The sequence below is a fragment of the Odontesthes bonariensis genome, chromosome 5, assembly GCF_027942865.1.
Source record: "Odontesthes bonariensis isolate fOdoBon6 chromosome 5, fOdoBon6.hap1, whole genome shotgun sequence".
Classification (NCBI taxonomy): domain Eukaryota; kingdom Metazoa; phylum Chordata; class Actinopteri; order Atheriniformes; family Atherinopsidae; genus Odontesthes; species Odontesthes bonariensis.
In genome coordinates this window covers 19,257,717-19,272,024 of record NC_134510.1, presented here as the reverse complement: position 1 = coordinate 19,272,024, position 14,308 = coordinate 19,257,717, and the positions used below count along the sequence as shown (strand labels likewise).

Here is a 14,308-nt window from a genome sequence, read left to right as displayed (position 1 = left end):
GGAGAGATGTGCATGTTCAGACGTTTCCCAGAAATAAATGTAGTCACTTCATACTCATACAGAGAATACTGAATAGTTAGAAGATGTAGAAGAGAAAAATCTGTCATGTTTGGTCTTGAGTTTTGCCTTCTGATCTGTTATGCTTTCTTCATTGCCCTACAGCATGTTTTCTCTTGTTGTTTTATTCCCTGTGTCTGTCAGTCTATGTGTCTTCCTTCCTCTCATCTTTTCTCACATCTGTATAAACCCACCTCAGGGTCTGAGATGCAACAGCTCGTCCTGATTTTCAGGTAATACACCAGTATATCAACACTGTTAGAATAAAGGTTGAAAATGCAGTGTATTTGGGCTTGTTAGATTTAATTTATGACAGCAGAAGATGATCAACATGAGACTTGCATGATCACAGTCACGGGAGAATCGAACTTGCTGACCGGCAAACTGTTATTTTAGGCATGAAACACAAACATACGGACCAATCAGCATCTTATACTGGTAGTTAAGTGCAGGTTTTGGGAGTCATAATATAATAATGACAGCTTCTATTCACTGACTGGTTTTGTCTGGCTCTCTTAATTCATCTGATTGGGTGACTTGTGACTTAGCGAGACACTTTAATCAGTTACCTGATACACTTTATCTAAATTATTGTTATGGAGGACTTCTCAAACAGCTCTGTGAAACAAACCATCTGGTGCATCAGGTTATGCAAAGTATTTTTTTTTTCTGTTGTTGTTGAAAATTTGACAAAAAACACTGAAAAAATTGTGTCTCCTTTTTGAAGTCCTACTCCAGTAGAGCTTAATCCCCTTAAACTCTCATTTGTGTTCTTAACTACTGTATATTTTGAAATTTTTGCTTCAAAAATCTTGATTTTTAGTGGAGGAGGACTAGTAGAATGTCTTTTGAACAAAGTGAGTACAGGTAAGTGATCAGTCAGTGGGGTTACAAAGAATCAAATTAATGGCTAAATGACAATAACACTAAGTTCATGTATACACCTTAGTCTGACCGGAAAATTGGACCGGATCGGGTTGCTCGCAGTTGGAATAAGACCCCGAGATAACTCGGTTGATAGTCGCACTAAACGTGCTTGTATACGGTGAATTGGACTTTGCGTTCTGCGCATGCTCGAGATTTTCCCCCGGGGTCGTGACCCGGAAGTCGAAGGAGACGATATTACTGTTGTTGTCGTCGGAAAGAAACAAACAACGTGACGGAGAATGCAAGAAGCAACACGCACTTCTGTACGGATGAGCAGACTTGGACGTAGCTTCATCTTGCTCTTCGTTCGCCATCTTTCTCGAATGCCTGAGTTTGTTGTTGTTGGTGGTGGTGAAGAGGTCGACTGGAAGTGGCTCTATTACCACTAGTTGAAATGGGTACAGCGCCACCTACCGTACCGGGGTATGACATGCTTTGTGCCAATGAGTCCATTTATTAACCACCACATATACTTGGACAATTGCCCTTGCCCAAATAAGGAGCATAATCCAACTTTATCTATAATCTAATTGATCTCATCATGTAGACCCACTGAATGATAATGCAGATTAATACAATGATGGCGCCTCAAACTTTTCATTGCTGGATGCTTAGTCCTCACCATACACGCTCAATAAAACCTGGACTTTGTCATCAGTTTATTTGTTGCTGTTGTTGCATTTTGATGTTTATGGAAGCACAATGAAAAAACTTAAACCCCACATCCAAAGTTACTATATTGTATTCAGTGTATTCTTGAGAAGGACTTCAATCATTTATCTGGAATTTAATTTAGATTCAGTTCCCTGGAGGGAAACTGCATCATGCTCCACCAAAGGTTCCAAGTCTTTGTAGTGTAGGGGAGGTTTTGTAGTGTAGAAGGGCTAAATATACTCATATATACTTTACATGGACTTAAGATGCTGCTTACTTCTCCAAAGCGGCTGCTACGTCCTGTAGACCCTGAGGGCTGATGTTGTTCTTATCCCAGATCACAGTCCTGCACGAAACAAACACACAATATATGACAAAAGCACAAGACGTAATGATTTCATAAAGATGATTCGAGTAAAATTAAGCATTTGTAATGAAAATTACTTAAAATGACATATGTGGAAGTTATATATATATATTACATACTTACAATTAAACCCATAAAGACTGTACTGTACTATAACCTAATTTTTAGTCCATTATTATTTGTGTCTCTGAATGTCGTACTCAAATGTAAGTGTTACTTAGGACCAATCACAATTGTTGAGAAAGACTGCAAACTAACACCGATTTCTATTATACTTGATAACCATTGTAGACAATGCCTGAATACACCGATCACCTCAGTTTGGAGTTGATCTGCAACGCTTTCGCCAGCATCTTGGCTCCCATATCACCCATGGCATTACCACTGATGTCGAGCTTGGTGAGTGTGGAGTTGCTGCCGAGGGCGTTGAGAATGATGGTCAGATCAGTCTTGAGTCTGGAGTCTGCTAGAGACAGGGAGGTAAGGGGCTGGGGGATGTAGATGAGGGACAAAGCAGATCTTTTTGTAAGATTATGTGACAGCTTTTGGGCAAGTAAAGTATTCCATACTTAACTTGACTGATTCATTCCAATTTTTCTTAACCCAGCCTGTAATCTTAGGGACAGCCTAAGAGAAAGCGTGAGCAGGCAGCTGCACAGGACTGAGTTCACAGAAACATTAACGACATAACTCAATTCCCCCACAGGTTTAGCTTGGTGGTGGAAGCCAATTCTTCCTTGAGAGATCTACAGTGGAAACTATTCCCCATAACTGCATTTCCACAGCTGAAACTAGATTAAAGTCTGGCACAAACAGGTGCCCCATCGATAGCTTTGTAAACCAATAAGGGAAGTACAGCATGTTGCACTTATACTGTGAAAGTATTTAAAAGCCCTTCGTACTTTCACCCAACTGAAGAAAATTAACTGCAACTAATAAAAGGAGCTCACATTTTCCTGTTTCTATTAATCACATAAATGATGACTCTGGGGATGTGCATATGTAATGTTTGAGAAAAATCTAGTAAATGATCAACTGAAACCCGAGAGATGCTTTTAAATGTGACCTTTTACCCAAGATAAATGAACCTATTTGAAGCCTGTCCATGAAATGATGAAGTGGGTTTCTTTCTTGGGGGTTGAGGAATCATTTCTGTTGAGAGGAATAGTTCAGTATTTCAGAAAAGACACTGAAGAAAAGTGTTCCCCTTTCTCATGTTTGTACACCAAACACCAAATGTAGAAAAAAAAAAAAAAATTCCCCATATTTCGAGTCTGAAATCTAAGTTTAAGAAGCTGCAGGCCATGACTTTAGAATTAACATGCAGACGCACACTATCAGTCTCCTTTCCTGACCAGTGGCAATAAACGCAACCTTGTCTAAACACAACATATGTGCATGGAGCCGTGTTTGACACTGTATGTGACATTCCAAAAGAGGAAAGGCTGCACTAGGATGCTTGTTATCTAAACAAGCCTTCACTTACCTGTCAGCTCTGGAGGAAAGATACCCAAGAGGCTGCTTGTGCACTCCATCTCTCACACATGAACGCACACACTGTGAAAGAGGGCAACATACTCACACTAAAACCTGTAAAGTTAGATATTTTACCCCCTCTGGTCAATGCTAAATTTCATTCTCAGCAACCTTCCTACTCACCCCCCCTGACCAGTTTATCACTTTCTGATCATCTCAATTGAACTTCCTATGACTCGCAAGCATAGGCCTCTTTCACGTCTCTATTCCACTATTGCTTTCTGCCTCTTTTTCTTTGAATTTCAGTGCTCGCCTGCCCGACTGGCTTTTAAAGATTCACCTTCATCCCACGTGCTTATTGATACACACACATACATTAAGTAGAAGTGCAGAGAGCAATCTAGCTCAGCAGAATCATGAATCTATCATATCCATCACTGGGAGAGAAAGGAGTGCAGACACCAGGGCAAAACTTGTTACAGTTCCCATGATTGATGGAGATAACAGGAGGAAGATGGATTGAGGTATATGAAGGAGTGCAAAGGCTAAGCTGTCAACCATGGGTAAGTCTTAACCCTCAACAGGGAAGGTGACCATCAAATCAGAAAGTTACAGGACACAATAGTTCATATTGTTGTGTTATAAGTAATTTACATGCTGTCCTGTACTTTGAAGGTCGCACTATTGATCTGTGTTGGGTAATTCTACCAATGCAAGCCTCAAATGGTGAGGTCAGCCACAGAGCAACTGGTGGACACTCAGCGAGTTGCTTTAGTAACTTGGATGTTTCCTAAAACAAACCGGAGACATCTGTTTGGAAGATGTTCTCTGTTAGCACTGGACTACTGTCCCTCACAAAACCACAGAGAAAAAAAAAAAAATTAAATACTCACCGACTCCTCCTCTTGAATCACGTGCACCAGGCTGTCCAACACCGGAGCAAGGTTTCTGAGTCAAACAGAAGAGAAAATAAACATACAGACGAGATGAAAATCATACTGCTCGTTCTTTTTTTTTTCAGATGAATGATGTTTTAAACAAAGTGCTTTGTATATGTGGTCATTTTAACTCATTCAAAATGTACATGTAGCGGTAAATGGTTCTCACAGGAGGAGTTTAAGCTGCAAAGAAATGTTAGTCTGACTGTTTGCATAGGAGTTTGGATTTCTTGCTAAATTTTTTTTAAATTCCATGAGCATAGCCATTTCAGTCCTACTCTGCCATGTCATACCTCCCACCTTACTCTGTACACAGAAGCTCCACACCCTCCCCACCTGCCCTGCATTCTTACTTGGACTTGATGTTATTGAAGTTCTTGCCCAGAGACAGGTGTCTGATGGAGCGGTTCTTGGCTAACCAAACAAGCAGGTTGGACAGTTCTGAGTCCAGACCTGGAGGGAGAGAAATATGAGATTCTCTGACATTTATTGATTTTAAGAATAGATTTTTTTGTTAAATGTAGAGACCAACTCACCATTATCAGAGATATCTAGGCTGGAGATGTTTGGAATCTCAGCAATACAACCCTCAAGGATCTGAGAGCCTCCAGACCGCAGCTGAAAGAATTAACGGAAAAAAAATAAAAATAAATCGGTATTCCAGAGAGGCTTACATTGAGCGAACGTTTTTGCAAATTCAACAATATGATAACTAAGTGTTGCTGTTAGACTTGAATATATCTATACGCATATTCTAAAGACTATAGACACATAGACCATTAGTAAAACATGTAATCATTTCTCGATCATATCAAATAAAAACATGGTTTCTGTCAGAGCAATTGCTTTTTATGAAAGATTCTCAGGGGGCCCCCACCGAGAGTAAAATAAGCAGGAAAATAAAATGGCAAGACAGGCGTGCAACTAAAGAGAAGAATGAGATGTTAATTAACACGAGTGAGCACATTAGTACTTACACAATGGCCAAGCTTGCAGAGGCATTAGGAGGACAGAACAGCATGTCAAAGCCAAGCCAGCAATTGCCAACAACAAAACACAGATGCCTAATGATCACACTTGTATTCAAATACAAACTCGTCAAAGAGAAACACACTGCTGTACAAAACGCACTCAGCAGGGAGTCACAGAAAGTCCTGATTTTGCCCGCCGTCGGCTGCCTCAGAGAACAATTTTGGGGCACCTTCACCAAACGCTTCATTAGAGGCTTCGACGAGGGATGGAACGCATCATTTCACCCTGACGACTGACTTAGGGAAGGTGTCTATCGGAATCTGTAATTGGACTTCCTGTATAATTTGCATTTACAAGTTAACTTTAGCAAACACATCTGAATCTGCAACAAGCTGCCTTTTCTCTATTCAAACAGGCGGAAGATGAAGGCGACAGTCTGGTGCAAACATCGGCGCATGTTGTGACAAAACAGGGTGGAAAACTGGAACCCCCCCACTTCCCTCTCTCTCTGTTCATCTCCCCCTCCTCCTTCACCGCTACATGCTGTCTGCCAAGTATTCCATTATGCTGCCTCTCTGCATTGCCACTGGCCTGTTAAATGTTTTTTTCGAGTGCATCCTAAAAAGTTGATGGGTTTTGATGAGCTTTGCCTTCAAATTATTCAAAACTGCACTCGGAAAAAAAACTTTAGCCGACAAGGGCACTTAGACAAATGGATAGAGAGGACTAATCGATGACAATCAGGGCGACAAAAAAAAGTGTCCCCTGAAATCCCCTGGTTGCAGTATTTTTGACTCATTCAGGATAGCTTTTACTGTGTTTTGTAGGAATGTGCTTTAGGTCTCGGGTCTGCTTTCAACACAGTTTTAACATTATCATCAGCATCACCGTGCACTGAATCTAACCACAGGTAGGTTGGCTTTCTGCATTACTGATGCCAGTACTTGATGATACATGATCATTTCTGAGAAATGTTGGAGACTTTAATTTGTGACATTCAGGACACAAATCAACGATGTGTTAGTGCATCCAAGTCATTAAAGATTCATTTTGAAAATGATCTTCTGAGTGATTGTGCAGTTTATCATTGCCAGTCTCACCTCGCAGCAGCTGAGGTCTAGCGACACATCCTTTATGTTGGGATTACTGGCCAGGCCAAGAAGAAGTGCTCTACAGTAATAACATTACACACAGAAAGAAAGACAATATACATAATTATGTATTTATAAAATTTATAAAATTTAAATAATGCACTTATCCAGTTAATATTGTCAAAACAGTTGGGCCCCAATTTGGGCAAATTGAGCAGCTCTTAGCTATATAGTTGGCTCAGAAGTCAAGTTTTTCTTTTTTTTAACCTCGAAATCCAAAAAAAAAAAGAAATATGAGTAATGGCAAGAAGACCTACAATATGCAAAATCATGTGTCCATGACGGAGCTGCTTCTCAGACACAAGTGGATGAATGTGCATATGTGATACGTGAATGAACCATTGTCTCACTTGAGGGCCTCTGGCGGCAGCTTGGTTCCTGACACATTGATGGAGCTGAGACACATGGCACTGCTGAAGAAGTGCTTAAATGAGGGAGGTACCTCTTTGCCTTTCCTAAGCAGACAAAAAGAAAACAGAAAACAAAATTATGAATAATGGCAAAAAGTTATCACACAACTTCAGAACTTTCATGATCTGACACCATCAAAAGGATTAATGTTTTAGCAGATCTGACATTGAGGCCGACATTAGGATTTTACTCCCTCATATCACGTGCAAAAAGTTCATGATACACTCTATGTTTTATTTGGCGAAACTGTCTGAGCTCAACAAATCCAAGAGAATTTGTAGTTGGTAAGAAAACCCCAGCCCTAACCCATCTGTTACACACAAAAAAGAAACACTTGAATTGCAGTGTGATTGCATTTGTTCACCAGCAGGTGTCACACACCAACACACAGACATAATTTACCTACAACTGTGATATGGTCAGCGAACACTTAAACAACAAGCACAGGAACAGACAAGCTTCAGTGGGGTGCCATGTTAAGAGCTTACTGTACACACAACAACAGCTCTACCAAGTCACAGCATATTTTTCAGCCAGCATGTAATGGATGACCATGTACACGCTATTCCAGGTTTTTTTCATATCAAAATAGGTTTTGCACTTGGGTCCTGATTTAACAAAAACACATCTGCAACTGCAGATAACCTTGTGTTAGCTTTGTCCTAAAAACACAATAATTAACAACAAAACAAACAATTTAACTCTAAACTTTTCACTCACTCTAAACTTTTAGACTACAACATTTAGTGAAAGCTGATGTCAGTCAGATCTTTGCAGATCAGTTGAGCATTTGGTCATTTCTAATATTTCTCCTTAAAGCTGCAGTCTGCAACTCTTTTTCAAGCATAATGCCTGGAACTGTCCGGGGATTCTGAAAGTAGTACATTAAATACCCCAATACAAAAAAAAACGAGTTCTCTAGGTCCCCTATATGTCCCGCTAGGTCCCTCCAAAGCCAGCAGGTTTGTTTACAAAATTGCAGACCGGACCGGTAAAAGGTAACCAATCAGGTTTACGAGCTGGGCTCTGCTGCCTGTCAATCACCGATTGTGCACGCGCGATACAAGGTAGGCTCGTCCCCACGCTTATTTATCTAGACTATTGAACTTCATTACGGGCTAGTCTACTTACTGTGTCTTCCATGATCGCAAATGACAGGTGAGTTGATGAATGAGGAGTCGTGTGGGCGCATCTGGTGTGCACGTAGACGTGCACGAGTTCTCATGTGTTTTGAAGGGGCGGGACAGGAAGTTGAATAACTTTTTATTTTTCGGTTAAAAAATAAGCATTTCTTGCATTTTGCGACTACAGAGGTCACCGTTTTCAACTTCAAGCGTTCTGATAGATCATGTAAACTCTTAAAATGCCAAAAAGTAGGACTTTACGTATGACAACAACAAATCTTGCAGACTGCAGCTTTAAGCACAACTTGAATTACGACGATCAGATCATCCATCTGCTTTCAAATTTTTCACTGCAATCCCACATCTCTCCTAATTCTCAGTTGTTACATGTTAAGTACCTTCAACATATTTGGAGCTTATAGGAAACTATTAATACATTCTACTGTGTAACAAACAAAGCTGCCTCCTACATAGTTTTAAGTTAGGCAAACTCAAACCTGTGAGGGAAGATGCTCTTTGACACGTTGAGAACACAGAGGTGTTCTATGGAGCCTCGCAGCAGAGCAGAGCAAACCTGTAACACACATAATGTGACATTAAAACATTTAAACTGTCCAACATGTTTCTTTCTGTATATACATATATATCCCTGACCATGCTTGAGCGAGAGAGAATATGAAATAGGGGCTAATCAATATGTTCAGTGACTGGCTAACAGCTGGCTACATCTCAAACTAATCAATAGGCTGTGCTGGGCTCTCAGACCAACATCAATACATTACAAACAGTTTTCAGACCATTCCACATGCAGTGAATTGCAGCAGGCACTAAGTGGGTAAATAAAATTGGATCAAATGACTTGCAACAGATATTAATGTCGAGCACTTCATCTTACAAGGATATATAACACTGACAGCATGTTGTAGTTTAATGTAATTCTGTAAATTTGCAGAAAATTTGTCTCGTTAAAGTCTGCTGTTAATTATCATAATGAATGAGATTTTTTTTTCTTATACCCATGTTTTTAATTTAGCGACATTCTCCTGCTTGACAGACTCACCTGGTCCAATGAGCAGTCTGTGTTGGAGAGGTCAAGCGTTGCCAGACTGTTGGGTTGACCAAGAAAGTGGAAAAAATGCTGAAATCAAACAGAAAACATGACAGTGTAAAACACTTCAACATTTGTCCAGTCTGAGGTTAGTTGCAGATCCCAACGCACTGTCACAATCTTCTCATTCTGTGATTTGTGTTGACTGTAAACAAAATGTATCAAGGGAAATAAATTCACTCCCGCTCCAACAAACATGTTAAATGTTAGTATTAGTATTTATTTATTAGTATTTATTGCACGCCTTTTATTCTAGGTTTTGTGGATACAGCTGAAACTTCTGAATTTCCCCTTGGGATGAATAAAGTATCTATCCATCTCCTCCATCTATCTAAAAGTGCCTCATCTCTATGGGATAAACAAAAGGGGCAAAGTGCCATCCTTTATAAAGCTAATGGAACCAGCTTAGCTTCACTTGTTAAGGTCTCTAACACACAATATAAAATGTGTTTAATCTGTCCAAAAATAAAAGTCAACATCTCGGTGGAGAGTTTATTTATAAGGGAGAGCTCTTAACAAATCCCCACTTGAAGAATCCTTGATAGACATCAATGGCAGCATTCTTTAATACCAGTTCCAATGGTCTGTTGTTGAGCTAACACGCGTTCACAGTTTAGGTTCACGACTGTCTCAACTTTGTGGCGGTAATGATCAGACAGACTTTACACAGGCTTTGATTAAAGCATGAAAAAAAAGAAGGTCTCATGCTCAGGATTATCAATGAAGGTTACCATTTAATAATAAAGCTGTAGAATCTGATTTGATTCAAAATACATGTTTTTTGACAACTGAAATGGCAAGTATGGTTATTTCATTATTCATTTAGACCAGAGATACTCATTGCGCGTATTTTTATTAAGTATTAATTAAGGCTTAATGGTGTTTTCTAAAGGGGGCACTGTTAAACCTGGCAACGCAGCCCGCTTAACCCACCGTCACACTTTTTTTTTTTGAACAATTTGTTTATTGAGATTTCAAAACAAATTCCAGCAATTCAACGTCAGTACAAATGACAATGGGTGTTAACCCCCCCCCACCCCACCCCCCTCCCTCCCCATGGACAAGAGTGGGAGGAAACAGGTAAAACAGTAATGATTTTATAAAACAAATAAAAAGATTAACAAAGATAAAATGCCAGTAAAACAAACAAACAAACAAACAAACAAAAAAAAAAAAAAAAAAAAGGGGAAAAGGGGAAAAGAAGAACACAGAAGGGGCCCTATAAATGCAAAACAAAACAGGATGTGCAGAGTTTGGCACAAGAGACAAACAAGGCAGCAGGCCTGGGTAAGATTATATCATTCTCACACAGTGTTACATTACACCCAGCCTCTTTAAGATTGTTTAGATTGAGTTAAGCCCTGTTCACATCACCTATCGGAGCCGCTCCATTATGTAAAAAGGTTACAAATTTTCCCCAACATTTCTCAAAGACTGATGGTTTTTTCCTAAGATTAAACATGATCTTTTCTGATGGCAAATATGACGATAGCTCTTTAAGCCATAAAGAGACACTAGGAGGATCCTCACTCTTCCAGTTGATAGCAATGCATTTATTTGCTGCAATTAGGGCTAATCTGATGAAGCGAGTGTTGACTCTCATATTAACTGGTAGACTTGACAGGTCCCCTAATAGTGTCAGCCGTGGATTAGCTGGGATTTCCACCCCCACAATACTCTTGACCATATCCAAGATAGATCTCCAATACTGCTCCAGACAACTACATGCCCAAAACATGTGGAGAAGGGACCCCGTTTCAGTCTTGCATCTAGGACAGTGTTCAGAGTAGTTACTACTTATCTTATGGAGACGTTGAGGCGTCAAGTAGACCCTGTGTATAAGGTTAAACTGCAATAGTTTATGCCGGCTGTTGTAGGAGAATGATTGGGAACTACTACAAATCTCCCTCCACACAGACGCTTCGAAGGCAGAGTCAGTGTCAGTTTCCCACTTAAGTTTTGCATTAAAAGCTTTGTTTTCTGCCAGGCTCATTAGTCTTTTATAAACGTAGGATAGAAAACCCTTGGAGTTAAGCTTGTCTCGCATCATACTGTCTATCTCGAAGTCCTCCAAGGGGATAAGTTTCCCACCTTGCTGTACCCTAATATAATCTCTGACTTGCAAGTATTTAAAGAAGTGTGCAGAGGGGAGCCCAAAAGAGAGCCTCAGTTGCTCAAAGGATTTCAGATAATTTCGCTCATATAAATGTCCAAAAGTGCATATACCTCTGTTGTACCAGTCTAACCCACCGTCACACTTGACCACAGTGCACGCTAGCTCCTTTAGCCAGCGCGAGATGCAGGCACAATGTATCGGTTTTTAATTAAAAAAGGGCAAAAAACAGCACAAAAACCATGCTCATCTTAAATGTCTCACTATGATTACAACAAACTACAAATACAACATGAAGAAAGTCATGGACATGCATGCCAGCTTCTGCTCATCCCAGTATTAAGGTAAATATAGTCCTAATTGAAAATGTATTGGCTGTGTTGTTTCTTTCTTTGTGGGATGTTTTATATGTAGAAATGCATATTTGCAAAAGGGGACTTAGTATGTTGTCATAAAAGTGGCTCTTCCCTTGATTTTGCTCTGCCAATGTGGCTCTTGTGAAAAAAATAGTGAGTATCACTGATTTAGACAGAGACCTGAGCCTGGGACATTTGCACTTTGCTAAGATAATCCACTACAGACATTAGACTCAGTATTTTCAACTATTTTCAAAATATTTTCAGCACTGAGTTTGTCTTAAAATATGTAAAACGACAACCTCAAACTAAACTCACTTCCCGTCAATAAGCTGTAATACTGTGTGCATGTCAGACAGATAAAGGCAATAAAATGTGGGTGTAATGGATGTGTGGTCACAAAGTAAACACTTTATCTCTCATGCTCTCACTGAAACTTCCTGAAAAGATAATATTTTTCCAATGAAGTGACACCTCCCTGATTTTCACAAACCTGCTTTAATCATACAGGAGTTACAGATAGTAGCTTCAAGAAGTCTATAAAACTGGAAAGCTTGACTCGAATCTTAAAGTGGTGTGAAAAAAAGAAATCTACATATGTAGTTAGCATGTGAGCAGTTCTCAATATATCTTTAGTCAACAAACGTTTTCCCCTGTTTATGTTTTAATGAATATTAGAAACATGCTTGTGTTTACTTATTATTATTTAAAACTTTGCCCTGGGGGTGTCTTATCATTTTCATACATCTTCAGTGTAGTACACAGAGTACCTGCATGTCATCTCCTCGGAGCATATTCCCTGAGAGGTCCAGATGGACTAGGCTGCTAGGGATGGACGGGTTGGCACTCAGTGACTGGCAAAGGCTATTCACCCCTAAAACACACACAAAAACACAGTCTCAGCATTATCATAGCCTTCAAAACCCCAGTTGATATTTTGACAGCACAGTGAAGGAAAAGGCAGAGGAAATGAAGAGTGGGTGAAGAAAGGAAAGAACATGATCAGAATACAAAGAGTCCGTCTTCTCTAAAAGCAATGCTCTACCCCATGCTGTATGAGCCTGTCTTCCTTTTTATGTCATAAGAATATACAAAAAATAAACAAAATGGAGTGCTAAGATGATCAGTATGCATTTGAAAGAGAAGACGTACAGGTGTATGAATGGATTTCTAAGGCAGAGTGTGCAGCCTAATTCTGACATGCGTCGTATGCCTGACACACATAACTGTCACGGTTACTTTGTCACGTCCCGTCTGATTTTCTGCCTGTAAATCCAAGCATCGTGTCAAGTGACTGTTTTGATCAAGCATGAGAGTATCGAAGAGGTGAAAAAGTCAGTGATATCGGAAAAATGACAAAAACAAACAGGAGGTTCTAAACTTCATGTAAGAAACCTGATGAATTACAAGTCAAAACAAAACTGGTGTTACAATGAAAAAAACAAAAAAGAAAGAAAGAAAATCCCTCAGTCATCTGGGGGCATAGGTTATGGATTCAGGGTTCAGTCTAAACAGCCCGAGCCTTTTCTAACCCACACTCTTGAATATAATAGCTCTTTATTGATTACCTGAGAGCAGAACATGTTTACAGTGCCTGTGCTGAGGCGGTGCTGAAGGGTTCACTTTGGATGGGAACCAAGAAGAAATTAAATCTGTGAGTAATAGCTGACAACATACCCTTTTAATCTAGCAAACATGATAAAGAGTGCCCTAAAATTCACTGCAGCTATTTGCACAATTATGCAAAACCAGCTTCACGTTATTTCTGAGGCATGTAGAACTTTATTTCATGTAAATAATGCACGGCTTCAGTAACAGAAGGAAAGTGCCCAAGGGAGAAACATTTATGGAAATCAAAACACAAATAATGTTATCACAGAGTCTTGGTAAGCACCTCTCTGAATCAGAACGTTAATGTGAAATATTTCAGTTTCACTGGCATGCCAGCTTTAGCAGTAGTCAGATTAACTGAAGACATGAATTGTGTCTGCTTGCTGAGAAGCATGTAAATTAAACCTGTGAACATAAAGGCCAGCTCATTACAAGATAATATTTCTGTTATTTAAATGGCTTATTGAAATATTGGCTCAATTGCAGATGTTCTTGTTTACTTTATTGTTTACTGTATTCATTCACTCTTTTCAGCAACATGACAGGAAGACTTGCACGTACCTTTGGGAGATAGGGAGGTTTTAGAAAAGTTTAGATGCTTGAGCCCCAATCGGAGTTTGGCAAACTGAGCACCTAGAGAGGAAACACCTGCAGCAAGAGAGAGAAAACAGACCGTGACTTTTCAAATGTTGGTTCTAGTGGATGAGGCTGCTGAAGCCTCTGTTATTAAAAAGCTGCAGCATTTCAGAAGCTTTTTCATTTTAAACACAAAGAGAAAAATGATAAACTTTACTCCAGTGTACTGTGAGGAATAAAGGTTCAATTCTATAAAGACGTGCAAAATCACTAATGTTCACAAGCATCTTTAGGTTTTTCTTGGTGTGAGTCAGAAAAAAAAAGAAAAAAAAAAAAAGAAATGTCATGTTAACAGATAACCCAGAGTGTGATGAGCCACAGAAATCTGTTGCATGGCTACACGCGACTGCCTTAATATTTGGTGGTGTATAAATAATTCATGTGTCCCAGATAGACCGAGAAGCCTT

The 14,308-nt window shown here is 39.6% G+C and overlaps 1 protein-coding gene across 1 annotated transcript in view; it reads right to left on the bottom strand.

Moving 5' to 3' along the window:
- The window catches only part of LOC142379822 (F-actin-uncapping protein LRRC16A-like), a 66,770-nt gene that overhangs the window by 13,487 nt on the left and 38,975 nt on the right, over positions 1-14,308 (bottom strand). Inside the window, exons 12-22 of the mRNA XM_075465120.1 lie at positions 13,827-13,913; positions 12,425-12,528; positions 9,138-9,215; positions 8,575-8,651; positions 6,893-6,997; positions 6,492-6,561; positions 4,956-5,037; positions 4,773-4,872; positions 4,375-4,429; positions 2,321-2,493; positions 1,916-1,984 (exon numbers count right to left, since the gene is read on the bottom strand). Coding sequence (XP_075321235.1) covers positions 1,916-1,984; positions 2,321-2,493; positions 4,375-4,429; positions 4,773-4,872; positions 4,956-5,037; positions 6,492-6,561; positions 6,893-6,997; positions 8,575-8,651; positions 9,138-9,215; positions 12,425-12,528; positions 13,827-13,913 — 1,000 coding nt within the window. The remainder of the gene's footprint in view (positions 1-1,915; positions 1,985-2,320; positions 2,494-4,374; positions 4,430-4,772; positions 4,873-4,955; positions 5,038-6,491; positions 6,562-6,892; positions 6,998-8,574; positions 8,652-9,137; positions 9,216-12,424; positions 12,529-13,826; positions 13,914-14,308) is intronic.